This window comes from Neovison vison, chromosome 6 (assembly GCF_020171115.1).
Source record: "Neovison vison isolate M4711 chromosome 6, ASM_NN_V1, whole genome shotgun sequence".
NCBI lineage: Eukaryota > Metazoa > Chordata > Mammalia > Carnivora > Mustelidae > Neogale > Neogale vison.
The window spans coordinates 139,563,880-139,583,753 of record NC_058096.1 but is presented as its reverse complement, the minus strand read 5'-3'; the positions used below and the strand labels follow the sequence as shown (position 1 = coordinate 139,583,753).

Here is a 19,874-nt window from a genome sequence, read left to right as displayed (position 1 = left end):
AATGTTGGGTTAAAAATAAATAATTGCATAAGCGAGTTAAAGGAAACATTAAAAGGGAAAAAATAATTTGATTAAAAAATATTTAGGGGGCGCCTGGGTGGCTCAGTGGGTTAAGCCACTGCCTTCGGCTCAGGTCATGATCTCAGGGTCCTGGGATCGAGTCCCGCATCGGGCTCTCTGCTCGGCAGGGAGCCTGCTTCCTCCTCCTCTCTCTCTCTGCCTGCCTCTCTTCCTACTTGTGATCTCTCTCTGTCAAATAAATTAAAAAAAAAAAAATATTTAGGTTAGGTTTTCATTCAGTGCAAGAGTGAACATCAAAGAATAATAAATTACTGTGGAATTAAGGATGACAACATCTTTGGCCTCTGCACCGTTTACTAGATTTGCCATCTAGAGTTCTCTTTCCCTTTCATAGCAGGCTGTTTTAAGACAAAGATGATATGATAACGATAATTAGGTCTTAGAAATTAGATCAAGAACTTACTGGCTGCTTCCAGTTGATGAATAGAGGGGCCACACTTCCTTCTGCCAGTCTTTAAAAAGAAACAAAAAATGAGGAGCACCTGGGTGGCTCAGTGGGTTAAAACCTCTGCCTTCAGCTCAGGTCATGATCTCAGGGTCCCGGGATCAAGCCCCTCTTCGGGCTCTCTGCTCAGCGAGGAGCCTGCTTCCTCTCTTCTCCCTCTCTCTCTGCCTGCCTCTCTGCCTACTTGTGACCTCTGTCTGTCAAATAAATAAATAAAATCTTTAAAAAAAAAAAAATGAAAACAAAACCACTTATACCGTTTATGTGGCTGTTTTCTCCAAGCCAGACAAACTATCCCATGGCCCCTCTAAACAGCTGAGGAAAACTGTACAACATAGAATCCATGTTATCTTGGATTCTCTCACTCTCTCACTGCCTAGATGATGGAGGACATGACAGGCTGGAAAGAAACCACAGGTTTAAGAACAGTTCTTGGTGTGGCAAGATGTTAGTGGCTTGGGTAGGGACAATTTGTCACATTGGCCAAGTGACATAATTTCAGAGTTTATGCTTCATCCTTACTCTGTATTAGTGCACTGTATTATACTTCCTCTGACTTCCATGTGGAGAGCCTTCTGAATGCTTATTGTTCTCTCTGAGTGCTTGGGGTAGCTTTTCATGGACACTAGCTGCTGACTAACAGAAACTCTCATAGTTGCTCTTCTAAACTTAACTTGCTGGTGGTGCATTCTGGGCTCTAGAGGGATAACTGGAGGCAGGAATGATGCTCTGTGGGGTCCCTGACCCAAAGAAACAGCAGGTGGCCCTGGAATCCTAGAAGAACACAGGGAAGGAGAGAAACTGTGATGGAGAAATGGGTTTGACAAAAGTTGGCCTGAAACTATGGAATTCTGCAATTGGTGCTTTTGGTTCTGATAGCTCAGAGTAGGGCTTTTCAATTAAGAGTACTGTTGACATTGCTTTTCCTGCCTTTTAGAATCATTACATTGAGCATGTGAATATATGTCTGGAACATTTTTCGCCACAGTTTGCATCTAACTCAAATGAAAGTGAGCTGGAACCAAACCAGTTTCTACAGAAGAGTAGGGAAATTTATAACCCTAAATAAAGGTCATTACCTGAGCAGAAAATTTCCAAAGATGACATTTGTCAAAACTGTGTCCAGTCATTCAAAAACTCATTGATTGGAATTCGTGCAATAAACGAAACAAAATACAACACACAATTTCCACTAAAAGAAAAAGCATTTTTCCCTGGCAGTGTGCCATGTCACAGGCACACATGTGGCTGACATGCGGGAATGTCCTACTTTGGCCGTTTAGGATGATGACTTGGCACACCAAAATGTGTGCTACCCAGGAGCTCTCCCTTGCAGATAATAAATAACCCACCTAGGGTAACCTCCTCCTTTCCTTCCACTTCCTTGAAAAACCTATCTACCTTTCACATGACCTCATCACTTTCCCAATCTCCCACATTGGCCAGCTGGAAGAGGTCTAGAATGATCAAGTGCCCTGCCCTCATGACCAATGATTAGATGGATGTGCAGAGATGTGCCTGCCCCCATGCCTAATTCCTCTCTTGCTTCTCTTTCTTCTTTCCAGGGTGAAATGGGTCCAAAGGGTGAGCCTGGGATTACAGGACCCAGAGGACCCAGGGGAAGACCAGGGAAACGAGGAAAGCCGGTAAGGCTCCTAGTGCTTACCACGCCCCTGAAGTCAGACCCTCCTGACAGTAGTGGGTGGTATAGAGAGACAGACAGGTGGAGCCCATCATAGATATTCCATAGTCATAGTCCCCAGCGTCCTCGAGACTGGTGGGCAGAAAGAACACCAATTCCAGCAACTCCTGTTTCTCTAGGCTAACTGAGGGTTGAAGCAGCTGGAAGCGAACACCCCATTCAAACTGTGTCCAAGGACAGAAGCAAGAGTGGATCCTTGGTTCATAAGAATGGGTCTGTCTTAACCAAAGCAACTGGGAGTAGAAGCCAGATCTGGTTGTTCACCCAGAAAACTTGTTTTTTGCCAGACACAAATGGAGTTTTGGAGAACAGCCCAAATATCTCCTTGCTGTTGAAGGGTTTTCTGGGTCTCAGCAATACAGTGGCTTTTTTTGAATCAGACCCCCAATTTGTAAGTGATTCCACTCTTTTTATGGGTGCTATTAAAGGGTTAGGGGAGTTGTTCATTCTGAACTCCTCCTGGTCAGCAGGCATCGGTGTCAAACAATGTCATGGGATAAAAAGAGGAAAGATGAAGGTACATTTGCCTTAGCTGGCTTTAGAGCTGTATTCAGTGCCTCAGAGAAACTTCTCATCTTTTCTCTAATGGACAGGCGTTCCTTTACTTTTTTGGTTCAATTTGTAAACTTTTTACTTCTTTTCCCATTATAAATGTAATATATGATCAACACAGAAAACTTGAAAAATTCAGAAAATAGGAGGGAAGTCATCTAAAGGCCTAACACTCAGACATAACCATTTGGGTGTACTTCCTTCCAGTGTTATTTCTTTGTGAACTTTCTAGTTGTTTGTGTCTTTTATATCCAATACATAACTGTTGTATCCTAAAACTGTAACTTAAAGTCACAGCATACACACATTTGCTCATTACTCTACATATCCATTAAGAGTTTTTTTAATGATTTATTTTTTTTATTTGATAGAGAGAGCACACATGCACGAGCAGGGAGAGAGGCAAAGGGGGCGAGAGAGGAAGAGAATCCCAAGCAGACTCCCCGCTGAGCACAGAGCCTGATACAGGGCTCAATCCCATAATCATGAGACCAAGACCCAAGCCAAAACCAAGAGTCAGACACTCAACCAACTGAACCACCCAGGCACCACTCATTAAGCATTTTTAAACATCTTTTATAATGTCTGCATCCCATTTTGTAAATGAGTAAGCAGTAGATTGCTTGGACAAGAGAGGCCTGACCAAATTATATATAATGCTGAGAGATGAACATCTTTGGGGTGCAAACCTTTCTCCATTCTTATGTTTTCATTCTTTCCTTAGGCTAGATCAGTGGTTCTCGTCTAGAAGCATCTAGAATAATAAGCTGGGGACAGATTAGATACAGGTTTTCTGCCTTGGGTGCAACGGTTGTAGTTCCAAGTTTGCCTCTCATCACCCCCAGTGCCTAGGCCCTGCTTCCCAGAGCATTTGATATAATTGACCTGGCATGGGGCTTCAGCATGGCTGGCTGTTTTTTTAAAGCTCTCCACATGATTCTTTTTGGGTTTGTTTGTTTGTTTTTTTTGAAGATTTTATTTATTTGAGAGAGAGAGAGTGAGTGTGAACTGGAGGAGGGGCAGAGGCAGAAGGAGAAGCAGACTCCGCACTGAGCAGGGAGCCTAACATGGGGCTTGATCCCAGGACCCTCAAATCATGACCTGAGCTGAAGACAGACACTTAACTGACTGAGCCACCCAGGCGCCCCCTCCACGTGATTCTAATATGTGGCCAGGGTCCAAAACAATGGTAACAGTATGAAACCAATTCTGGTCTTTTCCAAGTGAACTTGGGAATTACACAGGCTCCAACCTGGATAATACAAATTCCACTGTAACTTCTGGAGTTGCAGTAGTCCAGTACAGTTTTTCAAAGTTTTAAATGAATGGCATGTCCATAACTTCACAGTGATGCCACAGTTCCGTAAAATCTTGGCTCAAGAAAAGGAGAAAAAAGGGAAAAATCTTTTTCTTCCCTACTGCTGATTTCACAGCTTGGGTTTCAAGAAGCCTGCTGGTGTCTATCCTTTTGGTGCTTTTCTTGGACAGTGTTTGTCTTTTCCTGGTGAGGGCTTGAGCCAAGAAGGTTATTTCCTGAAATATTTCAATTGGAACAATCTTAAAACTACCCCAGGACCATGGGTAGGAGCTGAGAGAAATTGGTTCCTCCTTCCTACAGGATGTTATAAACAAGCTGAGCATGCTCCGAACCCTCTCTGCTATCTAGTCAGCAGAGACTTTAACTGTTAACCTTGGTAGACTGCCATGATCCTTTATTTTTTAAATCGTGAATTAGTTTCCTACCACAGAGTCTTTTACATGGAATGTTGCTGGGCCAGTCGTACTAAGAGTTTCTGGAGGTTATCATAAGTCTATCCAACTCCTGGAATCAGAGATCCAGCAGGGACTTTAGGAGATTAGAATTTCAGATCTAGAAGGATTTTAGAGACCATCTCATCCACTTCCCTTGGTCTAGCCATGAGGAAACTGAGGTCAGGGCAGTAGAGTGACCCCCTCAGACAAGCAAGCTTCGAAGGCAGTATTTGAACTTGGAGCGCTGAGAACTGCTTTTCCCCACATATCTCTCCTCACCTTCATGCTTCAGTACTTGCCTTCAACTGGCTTGGGAAAATGGCTCTCCACTCTTACTATAAATCTGCAGTGAAGATTTATATAATAATATTCATAAGAACAACTTCCTTGAGAGGCATCACCAAGCTTTGTGATAGGAAAGGAATAAAGAAGAATGCCTTTCCTGGAAAGCACTGCTCGGTGAGTCCTGCTGATAGGGACATGGCTTATTCTGATACACAGAATATTCCATCATTGTTTGGTGTCAGAATCAAGGAGTGCTTCCAGCTCCTTCGAGCTGAGGCACTTCCTGTACTCTAGTCAGCTGATACAGTTTTTAGAAAAACAAGCCTTAACTGTGGCTATATTAAGATGATGTGACCTCCTTTGCTATTCTGGGACCCATCTTAGTTACCATGATCGCCCTCCATCAGGATGGAACTGGAAATAAACTCTGATGTCACAGGTCCCATATTAAAAATTTTAGAACTCCTAAAAATAAATAAATGCATACATACATAAATAAATAAGAATTTCAGAACCCCTTGGACATTGCCAGGAGAGACCGCAGAGCCACGTTGACAAAGCGGCAGGTCATGCATCACTGCTGTGATTGGAAAGGAGTGCCCTGCCCTCCTGCTTCCCAGACTTGGGGAAGATTATGTTTCATTACATGGGCAGGCCTGCCAAGGCACAAGTGTCGAAAGGGGATCCAGGTCAAAGATGTCGTGCTTTAATCACTGTCCTGTTTAGGCCCAGCGCAAGAGCAGACAATTAGCAAATTGTCTGGGGGAAGAACCTACAGACCTTGGTTTCTGGGGTCATTCCTCAGAGCAGCCCTAAGGAGGAAAGCTTTGCTCTTGAGCCTCTCAGAATAGGCAACAAGGTAGACATCCTGTGTGGATGCTACAGCTCCAGGTATGGCTCTCTTTTAGAAATCATATCTTTTCCAACCACGTGAAAAAGACGAAACCAAGCCAGTTGCTATCAATCATGGCTTGACAACCCCCCCCCCAGCCCTTGCTTCTGCACAAACTACTTTTTCACCTCTAGGAGCTTTATTACTCTCACAACAAATATGTGTGTTTAATGTAATGGCCCCATTTTATAGATGAGAAAACTGAGCCACGAAACAATGACTTGCATGACCCAGGGTCTCATGGGCAACATGAAAACCCAGGTCTCCTGACTTCCAGCTCAGCAGAACTACTTCCCCTCTGTGTTGTCAGCATCTTCCTCCTCCTCCATTTAGTCTGGGGAACAAGACAAATTCTGGCCCACAGGGAGCCTCGATGAAAGGACCACAGGTGTGTTTCTGATTTGGGTAAAGGCCAGGGAGGAAGGGGGCCAAGTTCTGAGAACCTGTGACAAAGAGAACTCACTTGGTCTGGCAGAGCCTAGCAAGGTCCAGAAGGCTGTGCTGCAGTGACACTTTACCTGAGAGCTAATGGCTGGGAGGGAGTTAACCAGGCAGACACGTGGAAAGAGAGTTTGGGTAGGGAGGAGCCAAGTAAAAGGCAAGTTGTGCTCTTGAAGACCAAAAACACCAGAAGACTGGAAAGGCCAGCCATGCGGCACTTTGTAGGCTGAAATAAGGATCTGGGTCTTTATCCTGAGAACAAATGGGAGCCACTCATTTGATGGAAACGGCTCTTGTGGTAAAATAGAAAGGGTCTTGACGAGGAAGCAGAGGCCTGAGTCCTAGGCAACAAGTCTGTTGCCTCAGTGCTAGGTGCCATGTGTGAATCTCTGCTCTTCCTGAGCCTCTGTTTCCTCCTCTGTCTGGTGAGGGGAGAGGGTTGGATTGGTTCCTTTCAGTAGGCATGTGCCATGTGTTTCCCGGAGATAGCAAGAAGTAATGTCTGTAAACTTGTAACCATCACAATCTCAAATGTCACTTGCCCTGAGCTCTTTTTTTTTTTTTTTTTTTAAATAGGCTCCACAGCCAACATACATAGGGCTTTGAACTCATGACCCTGAGATCAAGAGTCCTGTACTCTACTGACTGAGTCAGTCAAGTGCCCCTGCCCTGAGCTTTTTAGGAGCTTGATGGTCAAGGCCTCAGGAGCATCCTGCCCTGGGCTCCTGCTCCAAAGTGCAAGGCGGTCCCTAATTTAGGCATAAATGGGGAAGGAAGTTTGCCATGTCATGTTATCATAACAGGCTCTGCCTTTCTCTCTGTCAGGGGCAGAAGGGAGATAGTGGAGTAATGGGCCCACCAGGCAAGCCTGGGCCTTCTGGTCAACCTGGCCGTCCAGGTCCCCCAGGCCCCCCGGGCCCCCCATCCGCAGGTAAGAGCTACTCTGCTTCATGTGATCTACAGTGTTGCCCTCCTGGCCAGCCTCCCCAGAGAGGGCACAAGGAGATGCCTGCAGAGGTCTGTCTAGTGTTTTGAATTAGAAACTACTAGAGGCACTTTAATGTATTCAAAATTTCTCCAGTTTGATTCTTTCTACTTCAACACAAGAGAGGTAAATACTATCCTGATTCTGTTGTAGAGAACTAATAGAGGAGAAAGCAGAGGGAACCATGTTTACCCTGGTGATGTCATTTATACTTCATGTGAAAAATAACCGGCACGTATTTCATCAACTAATTCCTTTTTCTAGAAAAACCTTTCACAACTCCAAGCAGTTCTCTTAAACCTAGAAGTAAAGGTGGTGTGGCAGAGCTTCTATCTTATGTAGTTTTATCAAAGAGTACTTGTTAATTTATTCTGAACACACAAAGAATTCATAAAAAGAAATCAAAGTCTACCATTGAAGAGGGCATAGAAGCACTGCTACCTTGTTTGCCTTGTTTAATTTGATGAGCTAAACCCTTCATTTAGTTTGTGCCTTCATCAGCTCCACATACGACCATTCATGGCACATTGTCTGTATAAACACAGAATCACTGGGCCTAAGAAAACTGTTCACTACATAGGGTCCTTTGTCCTCTGTTGTATAAAAGGAATCCAAGCAATTTTTATTACCTTTTTTTTTTCTTAAGAAAACAAAGGCATTTTAAAATTCTACATTTCACTTTTCCTTCCTGTGTTTATAGGAATATATTCATAGCCCTGTCATGGGATGGTCAAGAAATGTCGTAACTTGTTAGATCCTTTAAACCAATTTAAAGCTGGCTCGGAGATTCTAACCTGCTGGGTTGCCGGGAAAATGCAATCTCAGGCTTTAATGGGGTTCTCTACACTCCTTCAGCTGCCAAAAAAAGAGCTGGGCAAAGAGTCTGGGGAATATGGCAGACAAAACCTCAGAGGTTTTCCCTCCAGCCTTTGATCTGCCCTGTTCACCTCTGAAATGCCTGCTCTCCAAGGGCACATGGTCCAAGGGGGCCTGGTGGCAGCCATCTTCATGCCATGCTTGGCTGTCAGAACATTTCCAAGACTGGTCCCACAGCCATTCCTTCTGAGAACTTACCTCTTCTCCAGGACGCAGGGGGTCCCCATCACTCCATGTCTGGGGTGGTCTCCCCCCTTCCACCCTCCAGCCCCCTCGCTTGTCACACTCCTCCTATACTGCTACCCCATTTAGGAGCTTTTCTCTTCTGAGAACAGAGGGCAGAAAGGCACAGTCTTCACATCATACCTGTTTCACCAAGGGCAAGAAAACACAGTCTTGCTACCTCTCTGAAATCAAGAGAGGAAAAAGTAGTGGGAAAACAAACATCAATTGGTATAACAATAAAGTGTCTTAGCACGCCTGTTTCTATTCCCTTAGCGGAAACAGGTGGAGATGCCCCCGGCCCATGTGTCCATGCCACATAATCTGTTTCTGTGAATTGACTGGATGATGCTTATGAGGGTCCTTCCAACTACAGTTGACCCTTGAATAACATGGAGTTTAGGGGCACTGATCCCAGTCAGTTGAAAATCCATGTATAACTTGTGACTCCCCCAAAACTTAATGAATAATCTAGTCTGCTGTTGACTGGGAACCTTATGGATATCAAAGAGTCAATTAATGCATACTTTGTCAATTCTATATGTCATGTACTGTACTCTTACACGAAAGTAAGCTGGAGGGAAAAAATGTTAGGAGGAAAATCATAAGGAAGAGAAAATGCAACCACGGGACTATACTATAAAAACTCTGTGTGTAAGTAGACCTGTGCAGTTCAAGCCCATGTTGTTCAAGTGTCCATTACTGTCCTCGTCCTCCTCGGTTCTGGCACATGTCATGTTCCCCTCAAACCCCGTGATCATGAGCTGCCAGGCCCAGGGACTGCGAACGTGGTGTGAAGACTGAGTTTTGTCTTTGGAAGGGGCTCTCTTGGCCCTTGGGGTATTGAGCAGCTCACAAAACTGAGGAGTTTCATCTTCCTGCTGGATGGCAGGTCCTGGAGGCCACTTCTGTGGCCGAAGCAGCTTTGCATCACCACAGTCCCGGGCAAGCAGGAGGGACAGCCTACGGACACAGCCACTTGGGTTCTCAGTCTGTCTCCCCACATTACTGCATGGTAGTCAAGCCAGATGCAGTCCATTTCTGACTCCTGTCCCCTTCCCGTGCCTTCTTTTGAGTCACTTCCTTTCTGGGGATCTCTCAGTGAAAGGACTGAAGAAAATGGGGCAATAATCCTGCTCTTTGGGGTAGGGAAAGAAGAGGAAGGAAGAATTTAAAAGAGAACTTTCCTAAGCATGGGGCCAGTTGGATTATTATCAAAAACAGGTTCAGGCTGCAAAAGTGATTCCTGAGACTACCTTTGAAGGCTGATAAAATTCCCAAGCCCGCTCAGGAGAAAAATCTATCTATATCCAAGATTCTGTACATTGCTTCACAGAGTTCTAGAACCCCTGCCCCAAATCCATCTTGGGGTATGCTTGGGCTCTGTGGACCACAGGTCAAACAACCCTGGTCTTATCCAAACCTCCCTTTCTAGAAAAGAACTTCAAACCTCAGAGAAGAGGGACTTTCTCAAGGTCACAGAGGTGACTGGTGGCCTAGAGTCAGTCTGTGGCTCCTGGGCCTGAAACCTTTCCATTCAGCCATGTGGCCTCTGCAGAGGCAGAGTGGGACCTGGGGGTGATGTGGAGATGTTTCTGTGGTGCCTCCTCTTTCTCCCAGATTTCCCATCTCGGGCCCACTCCCACTGCACAGCCCATGGTGATGGGAGGCTCTCAGGGCAATGTTGGAGAGCCGGGGCCTCTGGCTACAAGGGATGATGGATCAGCCAGGCCCACTCAGCCCACTCTGAGAGGCCAGGCTGGGGAAGCTTGAGTCGTCATGCCCTTCAGTGCCTCCTGGCAGGAAACCAGCAGGCAGGGGTGACAGATGCCCTCCAACAGCTGAAAGGAAGCTGCAGGAAAACTGCAGTGGTGGCAGGAAGCAGGCACCCTGCCCCATCCTGTTGTCCTGTTGGGAGGCTGGCTCTGGTTCTGGTGCCCAGTGTTGGGGGGTAGGCTGGTGCTGGGGCTGGTGGAGAGGGTGGGAGCTCTTTAGTACCCAAGTTATAGAGAAAGAGATGCTGGGAGGCAGGGGAGGGAATTTAGACACAAAATGTGTCTAGGATGTAATTTGCAATAACTAAATTACAAATTTGGCTGACCTTCCAGCACCCAGACAGGGTCTAAGTGAATCATTGTGGTACCTGGGAATTGCCAGCTTCCTGCAGGCATCGATATTCTTGGACGTTTGTTTCTTGAATGCATAGCATTAAGTTGAAATTCACATTTCAGCATCCCCACTTACTAGCTGGATAATGGGATGAATTCCTGAACCGCTCTGAGGCCATGGATCTGGAGGAGCGGTTGGGGTCCCAGAGCCTGCTCCAGCGCTAGTCTCACATCTTCCACGTTCTAGAAATCCCCACTTTGGTTTCCCCACGTGACGACTACCCAGAGTATTCCTGGGCCAGTGGGGTCTCTGTCTCTCCGGGCTGTGCTGAGCTCCTCCTGCAGCAGTGGATGCATATTTCTTTTTCAAACAAACTACCATAACCCGGGATAAAATGTTGGCACGACTCCCTTCCCCCCCTTGCTGGCATTACTCTGTCTTGGACCTATCTGTTCTGGAACGCTCAGGGTTGTGGGGAGAGTATTCCCATTGGGGTCTCTTCCTCTAGCTGAAGCTGCTTCCTTGGAGCCTGACCGGACCTCTCCCCTGGGGTCATTTTATTTTCTGCCCTTCCGGGATTTGTCATCTGTGTCGCCTGTTGTTGGCTGGCCTGGAAGTTATACAACTTGAAAGGCAATGACTGCCTGGTCTCCAGACTCCCCCTTACTTTCCCAGGAGGAGGCATACTGCCTTTCTCCATTTCCAGGGGTTCCCTCTCTTTCCTCTCTTCCTGTTGGATGGCTCTTGCTCTAGCCCTTTCCAGCCAACCTGACGGTGACTTTTAGCCTTTTCTGAAGACCAGTTAGTCTACATTCATTCATTATTGAGGCAGTCATCAAACATGTATCCTGCCCCTCCTGCACGTTCAGTCATGGTAAATGAACATGGGCACCAACCTTGCCCTTGTGGATCTTACATTCTACTGGGGGAGATTGCCCTTCATCACATAATCTAACAAGGTACAAAAGTCACAAACAGAAATGCTGTGAAGAAGAGGCGTGGGGAGCTATGAAATTGTATCCAAGGTGAATGTGCCTGAGTGTGAGCATTCGGAAGCCTTCCCTGAGGAAGTGATGTTGGAACCCAGGTCAGGAGCAAGTTAGGAGGTACCTGGAGAGGGGGGCATAGAGGGTGAAGAGAGAACAATCTAGTGGGGGAATGGCTTGTGCAAAGACTGTTTCCTTAGACCAGCAGTTCTCAACCTCAGTGTATGTTGGTATCAGCTTGAGAACTTTTAAAAGCAAAGATGCCTGGATTCTATTCTCAGCATTCTTGATGGAATCGGTCTAGGCTCTGGCCTGGGCATTAGGGTCTTTGAAAGTCAGGGTGAAAACTTCCACCCTAGCAGGCCACCCACACTGCAGGGAGTACATTTTCTGATCATATATGTTTAGGACATTCTTCTCAGTATCAGGGGACAATGAGTAGGTAGAGCCTTTTCAAACATGCCATTTTCTTCCATAAGAAATCAAAGAAACCCACCTTCAGAAATTCCTTTATAAAGATCTTACATATAAGAACAGAACAAAATGAATAAAAATAATAATGAGAGCTATCAATTAGCAATGTGTTCATCCACAAGAAGTCCCTTTTAATAATAGTCTAAACAAAAAGGGGATTGTTTTTCTCACATAACAAGGAAGTCCAGAAGTGGACAGCGGCTGACGTCTGTTCAGCCTCTAAGGGTCACTGTTAGGATCCTATGTCCCATGAGCCTCTGGTCTTTTCTGTGTGTTGGTTTCTCTTCTCATACTTGTTACTTCGTGGTTGCAATATGACTGCTGCAGCAGGAAGGAGGAGGAAACTATGTCTCTTACTAGCAATGTTTTTCCTGTATCAGGATAGACTTTCCCAGATGCCTACCCTTCTCCCATTGCAGACATTGAATGCAGGGTAGTCAGGGAAGTGGAATGTCTTATCCGTTTCTGAAGTATAGAGAAGGTGAAGGGAGGGACCGTTGGAAAAGGTGCTGCAACACCCAGCATGGTTAAGGGACCCGCAGAGAATATCACCTCCTCCACGCCTTGGAACAAGAGTCTCTTTGAACCTCTCCCCCCAGGCCTACCCTAAAATACTGTGGACTTTGACCTTCTTTCTGTTGGGAAGTTTGTTCAAGTGTCCCTGGGCTTTTTGGTTTTCTCTTCCTTCACTCAAGTGACTCAGCAATCTGTTACTTCCTAGGACAACTTGTGATGGGACCCAAAGGGGACCGAGGATTTCCCGGGCCTCCAGGAAGCTGTCTTTGTCAAACCCCTACAAATGTGAATAACCCTTCCTACAGGGAATCCGTCTTTGGACCCAGTTCGACTCACGTTCCTGTGGTAAGGCTCCTGGGACAAATCTGGGCTGGTTATCCTTCAGAACCTCTCACCTGATCCTCTCAGAGCTTTTTAAGAGCCTTTTAATAAGATTGATTTCCCCATTATACTTGACAGATACTCATTATAGGAGATTGGAAAATAAAGGAAAATCAAAAGTAGGAAACCAAATTGTCCATTTGGTTGTAGGTGCGTTTTGGAGTATTTTGTCTTTTTTTAGGAACAAAAAAAATTGTTTAAAATTTCAAGTAAATACAAAAGCGGAACAAATAGTGTAATAAACCTCTATGTACCCTTCACCCAAATTCAACATTTATCAACTCCTGGCAACTCCTGTTTCCTCTTTACACGCACTCACTGCTTCCCACCCTCCCTTGGGTTATCTTGAGATAACCCTGGACATCAGTTCATTTTTTGAGTGGACGCATAAACATCCATCCAACGTGCAGCTGTGCTGTGATTTATTTAACCAGCGTCCTATTTTCGGATACTTATAGGGCTCTCCCAAGCTTTTCACTAATGTAAATAAAACCATAACGAACACCTTCGAGTATAACAATTTCATTAAGAATCATTTCCAGATGTGGAATTACTTAATTAGATGATACCACCTTTTTATTTAAGTCTTACTTAAGCATTTTAAGTGTTTAAGTTTAAAAATTTAACTCATGGATAGTCTTTTTTTTTAAGGTATTATTTATTGGAGAGAGAGAGAATGGACAGTGAGGGGTGGGGGGCAGAAGGAGAGAAAGAGAAGCAGGTTCCCCACTGAGCAGGGAGCCTGATATGAGGCTTGATCCCAGGACCCAGAGATCATGACCTGAGCTGAAGACAGATGCTTAACCCACTGAGCCACCCACATGCCCCAAATCATGGATAGTCTTATTGCAAACTCAGGGAGCTGGAACTGGATTGAGAAGATGTGGGAATCAAGACCTTCCTCCCTATTTCAGGAGGAATGCTGGAGTGTAATATGTAGAAGCCCAGCCCAAGGATAAAGATTCTGTTTCCTCCTCCAGCTTTCCCCCTGCCCCCCTGTAGAAGTGTTTTCTGGGGGTGCCTGGGTGGCTCAGTGGGTTAAGCCGCTGCCTTCGGCTCAGGTCATGATCTCAGGGTCCTGGGATCGAGTCCCGCATCGGGCTCTCTGCTCAGCAGGGAGCCTGCTTCCTCCTCTCTCTCTCTGCCTGCCTCTCTGCCTACTTGTAATCTCTCTCTGTAAAATAAATAAATAAAATCTTTTAAAAAAAAAAAAAGAAGAAGAAGTGTTTTCTGGAATCCTCACCAATGTGTTCTCTGGCAGATTTTTGTAGTCAACAACCAGGAGGAGCTTGAAAGGCTGAACACCCAAAACGCCATTGCCTTCCGCAAAGACCAGAGATCTCTGTACTTCAAGGACAGCCTTGGCTGGCTCCCCATCCAGGTACCCTGAGGCAGGCAATCCAGACATAGCCCACTCCAGAAGGGCATTAGAGGAAAGAAGGGCCAACAGTTGGGCCTGGCACAGAGCTTTCTGCAGTCTGTTCCCATGGAAGGATTGGGCAACCTCCCCTGCTCTGTTTCTGAGCAGTTCTCTGTGCCCCTGCTTCCCACATGGAACCTCCTCTCTGAGCCAGGGTTCCAGATGGGCTCAATCCCCACACTGCTAGGCTACTGTCTTGATCTGTCCCACTTTCCTGTCAGCTGCAGAGCTCTGGGCAGCAGGAGAGGAGTGCCTCTTCCCACCCCAAGAGGAGGCCCCCACAGACCCAGAGCCTCTGGCCCCAGTACCAATGACCTCTCCTGCCTGCGGCTGTCACCATGCCATCCCTGGTCACTGTCATGTGTTTCTTTGGCCAGGTGACCCCTTTCTACCCTGTGGACTACACTGTAGACCACCGCGGCTCCTGTGGGGACGGGGTCCTACAACCCGGGGAGGAGTGTGACGATGGAAACAACAATGTTGACGATGACTGCATCAGTGAGTGGGCCCAGCTGGGGGGTTCCGAGGAGCAGAGTGCTGGGTGGGGGGGAGTGCTGAGTGCTGAGAGCGAGCCCCTGGACAGTTCTAGAGCCAGAGGGGGAACACCTGGGCTTTTGTGGTGACAACCCCCCCCCATTCAGGCCACATGTGGACTTCCACTGCCCAAGCATGTCAGTGGGGGTTAGTGTCAAGGACCTTGCCCCCAGAGAAGCCACCAGTCCGCTCCCTTTTCCTGAATCCTACTTCTGGACAAAACCCACATTCCAGTCCACATTGTTTATCAAAAGATAAAGGTGATGCAGAGCGAAGGACTGAAGGTAGAAGCCAAGAATTTGAATCAGGCTGTGTTACCAGATGGAGCTGTAGTGGCAAAGCCCCTTTTCAGGGCAGCTGCCTTCAAAGCTGACGGGATGCTACCAGGACAGGTGGGCGGCATAGCCCTGGAGGGTTTGCTTTTCTTCTATTTCCAGTCATGCAACAAAAGCAGGAGGGGAGATAGAAAGCAAGAGACTTACAGTGAGACAGAACAGAGTTGGGATGCTCAGAAAGGAGGCTACTCAGTGAGCAGGGGGCATAGAAGGTGGTTCACAGCTCCAGGTATCGCTTTCCTCAACTGAGAAATGGGTATGACTGCTCAGGTTTTCAGAGATTCAGTGCGCTAATGTGCACTGGATCATCCAGGTAGAGTAAGGGTTCAACATCCCTCCACTGAATTATTTTCCAGCCCCTGCTGTGCAGAGCTAGGCCCCAGCTCAGGGCTGGAGACGTGTAAATGCAAAGTCTCTTTCCTTGCTCAGGGAAGGCTGACGGCGCAGCATAGTGAGGATGGTGTGCACAGGGATGGATGTGGGGCGGAGAGGCAGCTGGCGCCCTCTTGGTGGAGCTGTACGTCCCATGACAGTCACCGGGATGGTCCTCCCTGGCATGCCGGCTTTGCCTGGAGTCCCTTCTGCCCCTGGCGCAGATACTGTCTGATAGATCACACAGCAAGAAGGAACTGATGGGGGTCTCAAAGCCCTGTAAAATGGGAGTGGGGCTTGGACTCCAATATGCTCCCCTTGCGTGAGAACAGAGACCCTATTGAAGGAGGTGGTGTCCTCACCGCAGCCTTAAGGTAGGGATGTGGAGGCTCAGAGCAGCCCAGTGGCCTGTTCTTGGTCCATTGACTGACGAGTCGCTAGAGTGGGCTGGAGCCTGGATCTTCTTATTCTCTGGTGTGGGATTTGGGGTGTGAGGGGCAGTCCGTGGATGCATCTGAAGCTTTATGGGAGTCCGTTCAAAAGGGCACGTACTCTGCATGAACCCTTCAAGCCACACAGTCCTTACAGGTTGAGGTAAGCCTGTCCCACCCGGCCCCTCTCAGGGCTACTTCCTTGTGTCCCTCAGGCTGTCACCGGGCCTACTGTGGAGATGGTCACCAGCACAAGGGCGTGGAGGACTGTGATGGCTTTGACTTTGGCTACCTGACGTGCGAGACCTATCTTCCTGGGTAGGGATCGCCTCACGTGCTGTTATGATACCCTGTCTTCCTCTCTGCCTGCCTCCTCTTTTTTCCTTCACAAAGATTTCTTTAGTGCTTATGTTCCTTGTACTTTCTAAACACTGAGGTATGGTGACAGCTAACACATGGTCCCTGCTCACCTAGGGGAGATAGGCCATAAACACATAACCACCACGTGTCCTCCCAGAGTGCTGGAGTGCCACCACATCTGAGCTGAGACAGTGACCAGCTCCGTCCTGGGCCCCTGGGGGCCCCCTATTTCAGCAGTTGCCCCCAGGAAAAAAGCTCCCATCCCCAGTGGCTACCATGAACACATTAGTCTTCTGAAGAGTGGGTCTGGAGGAAGCCTAGTGGAGGCTGGAGAGACCAGGCCATTCCCAAGAATCTAAGCGTCTGTATAACCTGAATTCTCTGGGACAACCCCTGAACCCTGAGGCTGTGGGTGCAAATGAGATCACACCAGCATTAATATCTAATTTTGCTGACTCATGGCTCCTCCAGGAAAACCCCAGGAACTTAGTGTCTCCTTCAAGGACCTCTGTAGTTATATCTGGGACTCTCCAGTGGGTGTTCACATTGCTCAGAACAAGTATTCTAGTGTCTTGACCTCCACGTTGATGTCCCCAAAGTCAACTGAGGGTCACTGGCCACATCTCCTAAGAAATGCAAAATGGTACCACACTCCCCTTAATCCTTACAACACCAGAATTATATAGCATTCTAGGGGAAATGAGAAGACTGTTCCTCCCTCAGTTCCTGCTTCTCTCTTGGCTCCAGAGTGGATCACTGGCCCTTCACACCTCCTAAGTCCCTCAGGAGTCCAGTCTCTTTAGCATTCCTTTCATCCCTGTTCCTTGGACCCAGGCCAAGAGCTGAGAAACAGACACCGGGCCTGTTGTTCTGTCACCTTCTCTCTGCTCTCTCTTCCAAGGAGGTCTCCTCAATGTCCGCCCCCCAAACACACACTAACATATCAAACCAGGCTGGGAGGACTACAGACCGATAGTCACCCCAAAACAAGCACTTTAGGCTTGGCCAGGACCCCCCCTATATCTTATGTACTTCCCTATCTCCAAAGTATGGAGGGCTCTTAACATACGTCTCTAAAGTATGAAGGACTCCTTACCTGCCAGAGCGTTGGCAGCTTTGAGCTGGTTGGTTGATGGCTTCATGGAGACAACTCAATATAGACATTTGGACATGGAGTACAGGATTGTATAGAGCCCAGGGCTTACCCACTGACTTGCTGTGATTACTCATCTAATTTCTAGAAGCCTCAGAGAACACCTGTGAATATGGTATAATGTATAACACACGGTCTCAGGGTTAGCAGTTGGGCTAACGGAAGTATAAACTACTGTCCAATCTGGCAGTCCCCAGTCACATGTTGCTATTTAAATTTAAATTTATTAAAATTAAATAAAATTAAAAGTTCAATAGCCACATATGGCTAGTTGCTGCCATATTGGACTGCACAGAAATGGAACATTCGCATCACTACAGTATGATCTAAGGGACAGCACTGGAAACCTTCCAGGTCTTGAGAAGGGAGTGATTCTCTCAGAGATGCTGTGTTAAGAACAAAGTTACCAACTCTTTCCACCCAGATCCCTCAGCTGGGCTCCTGGGCAAAAGCCCCCGAGGCTTGGACTCGACTGCCCCAAGCCTCTCACCCCAAATGAGAATGAGAACAGTTTTTCTGGAACCCTTAGAAAAGGTAGCAGCTATGGCTGCTGTCTGATGAGCTTTGACCAAAAGTCACCAGGGGTGACCTTTCAGAACCTGGCATGAGGGCTCTCCTGGCAGGAGCTCTCCTGCCCACTGGCACTTGTGCGCCCTGACCCCTGTCTGCCCCCCTCAGGTCATATGGAGACCTGCAGTGCACCCCGTACTGCTACATCGACTCCACATCCTGCCGCTACTTCACCTGAGGGCCCAGAGGAAGAGGAGGAGGAGGGCTGTGTCCTACATCACCGGCAGCAGCTCCTCCCCTCTGGGCAAACTGACTTCATGCCATCCCGGTCCAGTTTCCACCACCTTCGTGTGACAAAAACAAGGACAAACTCTTGATGATAAGACATGCTTGTAACTCAGTCCAACTGGAAGAACTTAGGACTACTGCATCCTGTCTTAATCCGAAGTCCCGGAAAACCTTCCACGTGCCCGACCTGGGAACTGTTCCCCATTGCTACCATCCTGCCCAATAGCCAAACCTACAGTGCCCTTTCTCTTCTGGAATGTTACTGACCCAGACCATGGACTTGGCTTAGAACTGTTAGCCCTGCCTAGACCTGCTGGGCCTTTCAAATTTGTTCTTATCCCACTTGGGGCATCTGGTATACAGGCCTCTGCGCTCCTCTGACCTCTGGAAATGTGGGCCTTCTCACCAAGGGCAGCTGGCTGTCAGGTGTCTCCAGGCCCATGAGCCACGAAGCGGGGAGGTGGGCCCGTTCTCTCGGAATGGCTCCCAGCTTGGACCCACTGAGGAACCCTTCAACCGGCTACAGCCCAGCACAGCCTCGTGTGGATGCAGCTTCCCCAAGAAGAGACCCAACTGTGAAAATGTCCTGAGAAAGCCACCAAAATGGTGCTCTGGCCCTGGGAGAGGGTGGAGGCCCAGCTGGGGTGCTCAGCACATGAACAAGAGTGGAGCAGTGGCCTTCTGCTTCTCAGTGTCTCCCAAAGGGGTAGCGCTTGTGGTTTCACTATCCCCAGTGCCATATTGACCTCGTGGCTCTCTGCGCCCTTGACCTCTGTCTTGTGAATGCCCCTTATGTCCGTTTCTTGTTCAGGAGATTGACTACCAGAGGGTGACCGCCAAAGTCTATACCTGGCTTTTGGTGTTTCCAGTCCTTAGGAAAGCACGCCTCTGGGTTTCCCCCATGGGAGGGCCTACGACTGAGTGCCTGTCCCAGGCAGAGACCATTTCTGTCCTGAGCTCCAGCTCCTGGCTGCCTGCTGACTCCTGTGTGCATCCTGAGACCTTCCCTCTGTGTCTCTGTAGTGCATAGTCTTGCCCTCGTGTCTGTGTGCCTGAGCCCCCCACGAGTCTTCAGGCTCATTCACCAGGCTTTTGGCAAGCTGCCTTGTACCATCAACTTCCCTGAGTGGGGCTTAGCTTTATTTTGGAAAGATGTCTCCCCCACGGCAGACCTCAAATGGGATTGGTCTATTTGTTACTAGATGGAGGGACACCTCGGGGCTTTTGTACTTAGCTATTTAGTGCGCCTGAGTCCTGGGGACTCAGTAGGCAGGGGCTTCTGGCCCAGCAGGCTGTCACTACAGTGGTCTGCAGTAGATGGGATCAGCCCCAGGGTGACGTCCTTAGAGGTGGGCACACTGGTCAGCCCAGTTCCCCTAGCCTCTACTGCACACCTTGGGGTGATGTTGCCCCCATGTAAAGCTACACCTTCATGCTGGGATCTCTGGATGGGAAATCAAGAAATACAAGCAGTTCATTTCCCCCATGTGGCTCTCTCTTCTGTTTGGAATGAGGAGTCTGAATTCACTGCCACCCAGGCTTTGCAAAGGGTTCCAGGATGTGGAGCAATACTACCCCCTTAGGGACAAGGGAGGAAACAGATGTTGAGAGTTACAGAGGGACTTACCTAAGGCCGCAAAGCCTGGTCTTGATAACCCAGCACCACTCCAGTCTTATTTTAGGACCACATTTAAAACCAGATGGAGCTCCAACACTGCCCTTAGTTGGACCTGGACACGAGAGGCCCTGTCCTTGGTCCCTTGCCTTGAAGG

At 47.8% G+C, this 19,874-nt stretch overlaps 1 protein-coding gene across 1 annotated transcript in view; it reads left to right on the top strand.

Moving 5' to 3' along the window:
• The window catches only part of COLQ (collagen like tail subunit of asymmetric acetylcholinesterase), a 55,215-nt gene extending 36,901 nt beyond the window's left edge, over positions 1 to 18,314 (top strand). The window contains exons 11-17 of the mRNA XM_044252497.1: positions 2,092 to 2,172; positions 6,976 to 7,081; positions 12,524 to 12,663; positions 13,961 to 14,080; positions 14,497 to 14,617; positions 16,007 to 16,109; positions 17,983 to 18,314. Coding sequence (XP_044108432.1) covers positions 2,092 to 2,172; positions 6,976 to 7,081; positions 12,524 to 12,663; positions 13,961 to 14,080; positions 14,497 to 14,617; positions 16,007 to 16,109; positions 17,983 to 18,052 — 741 coding nt within the window. The 3' untranslated portion in view covers positions 18,053 to 18,314. The remainder of the gene's footprint in view (positions 1 to 2,091; positions 2,173 to 6,975; positions 7,082 to 12,523; positions 12,664 to 13,960; positions 14,081 to 14,496; positions 14,618 to 16,006; positions 16,110 to 17,982) is intronic.
• The last annotated feature ends 1,560 nt before the right edge of the window (positions 18,315 to 19,874 follow it).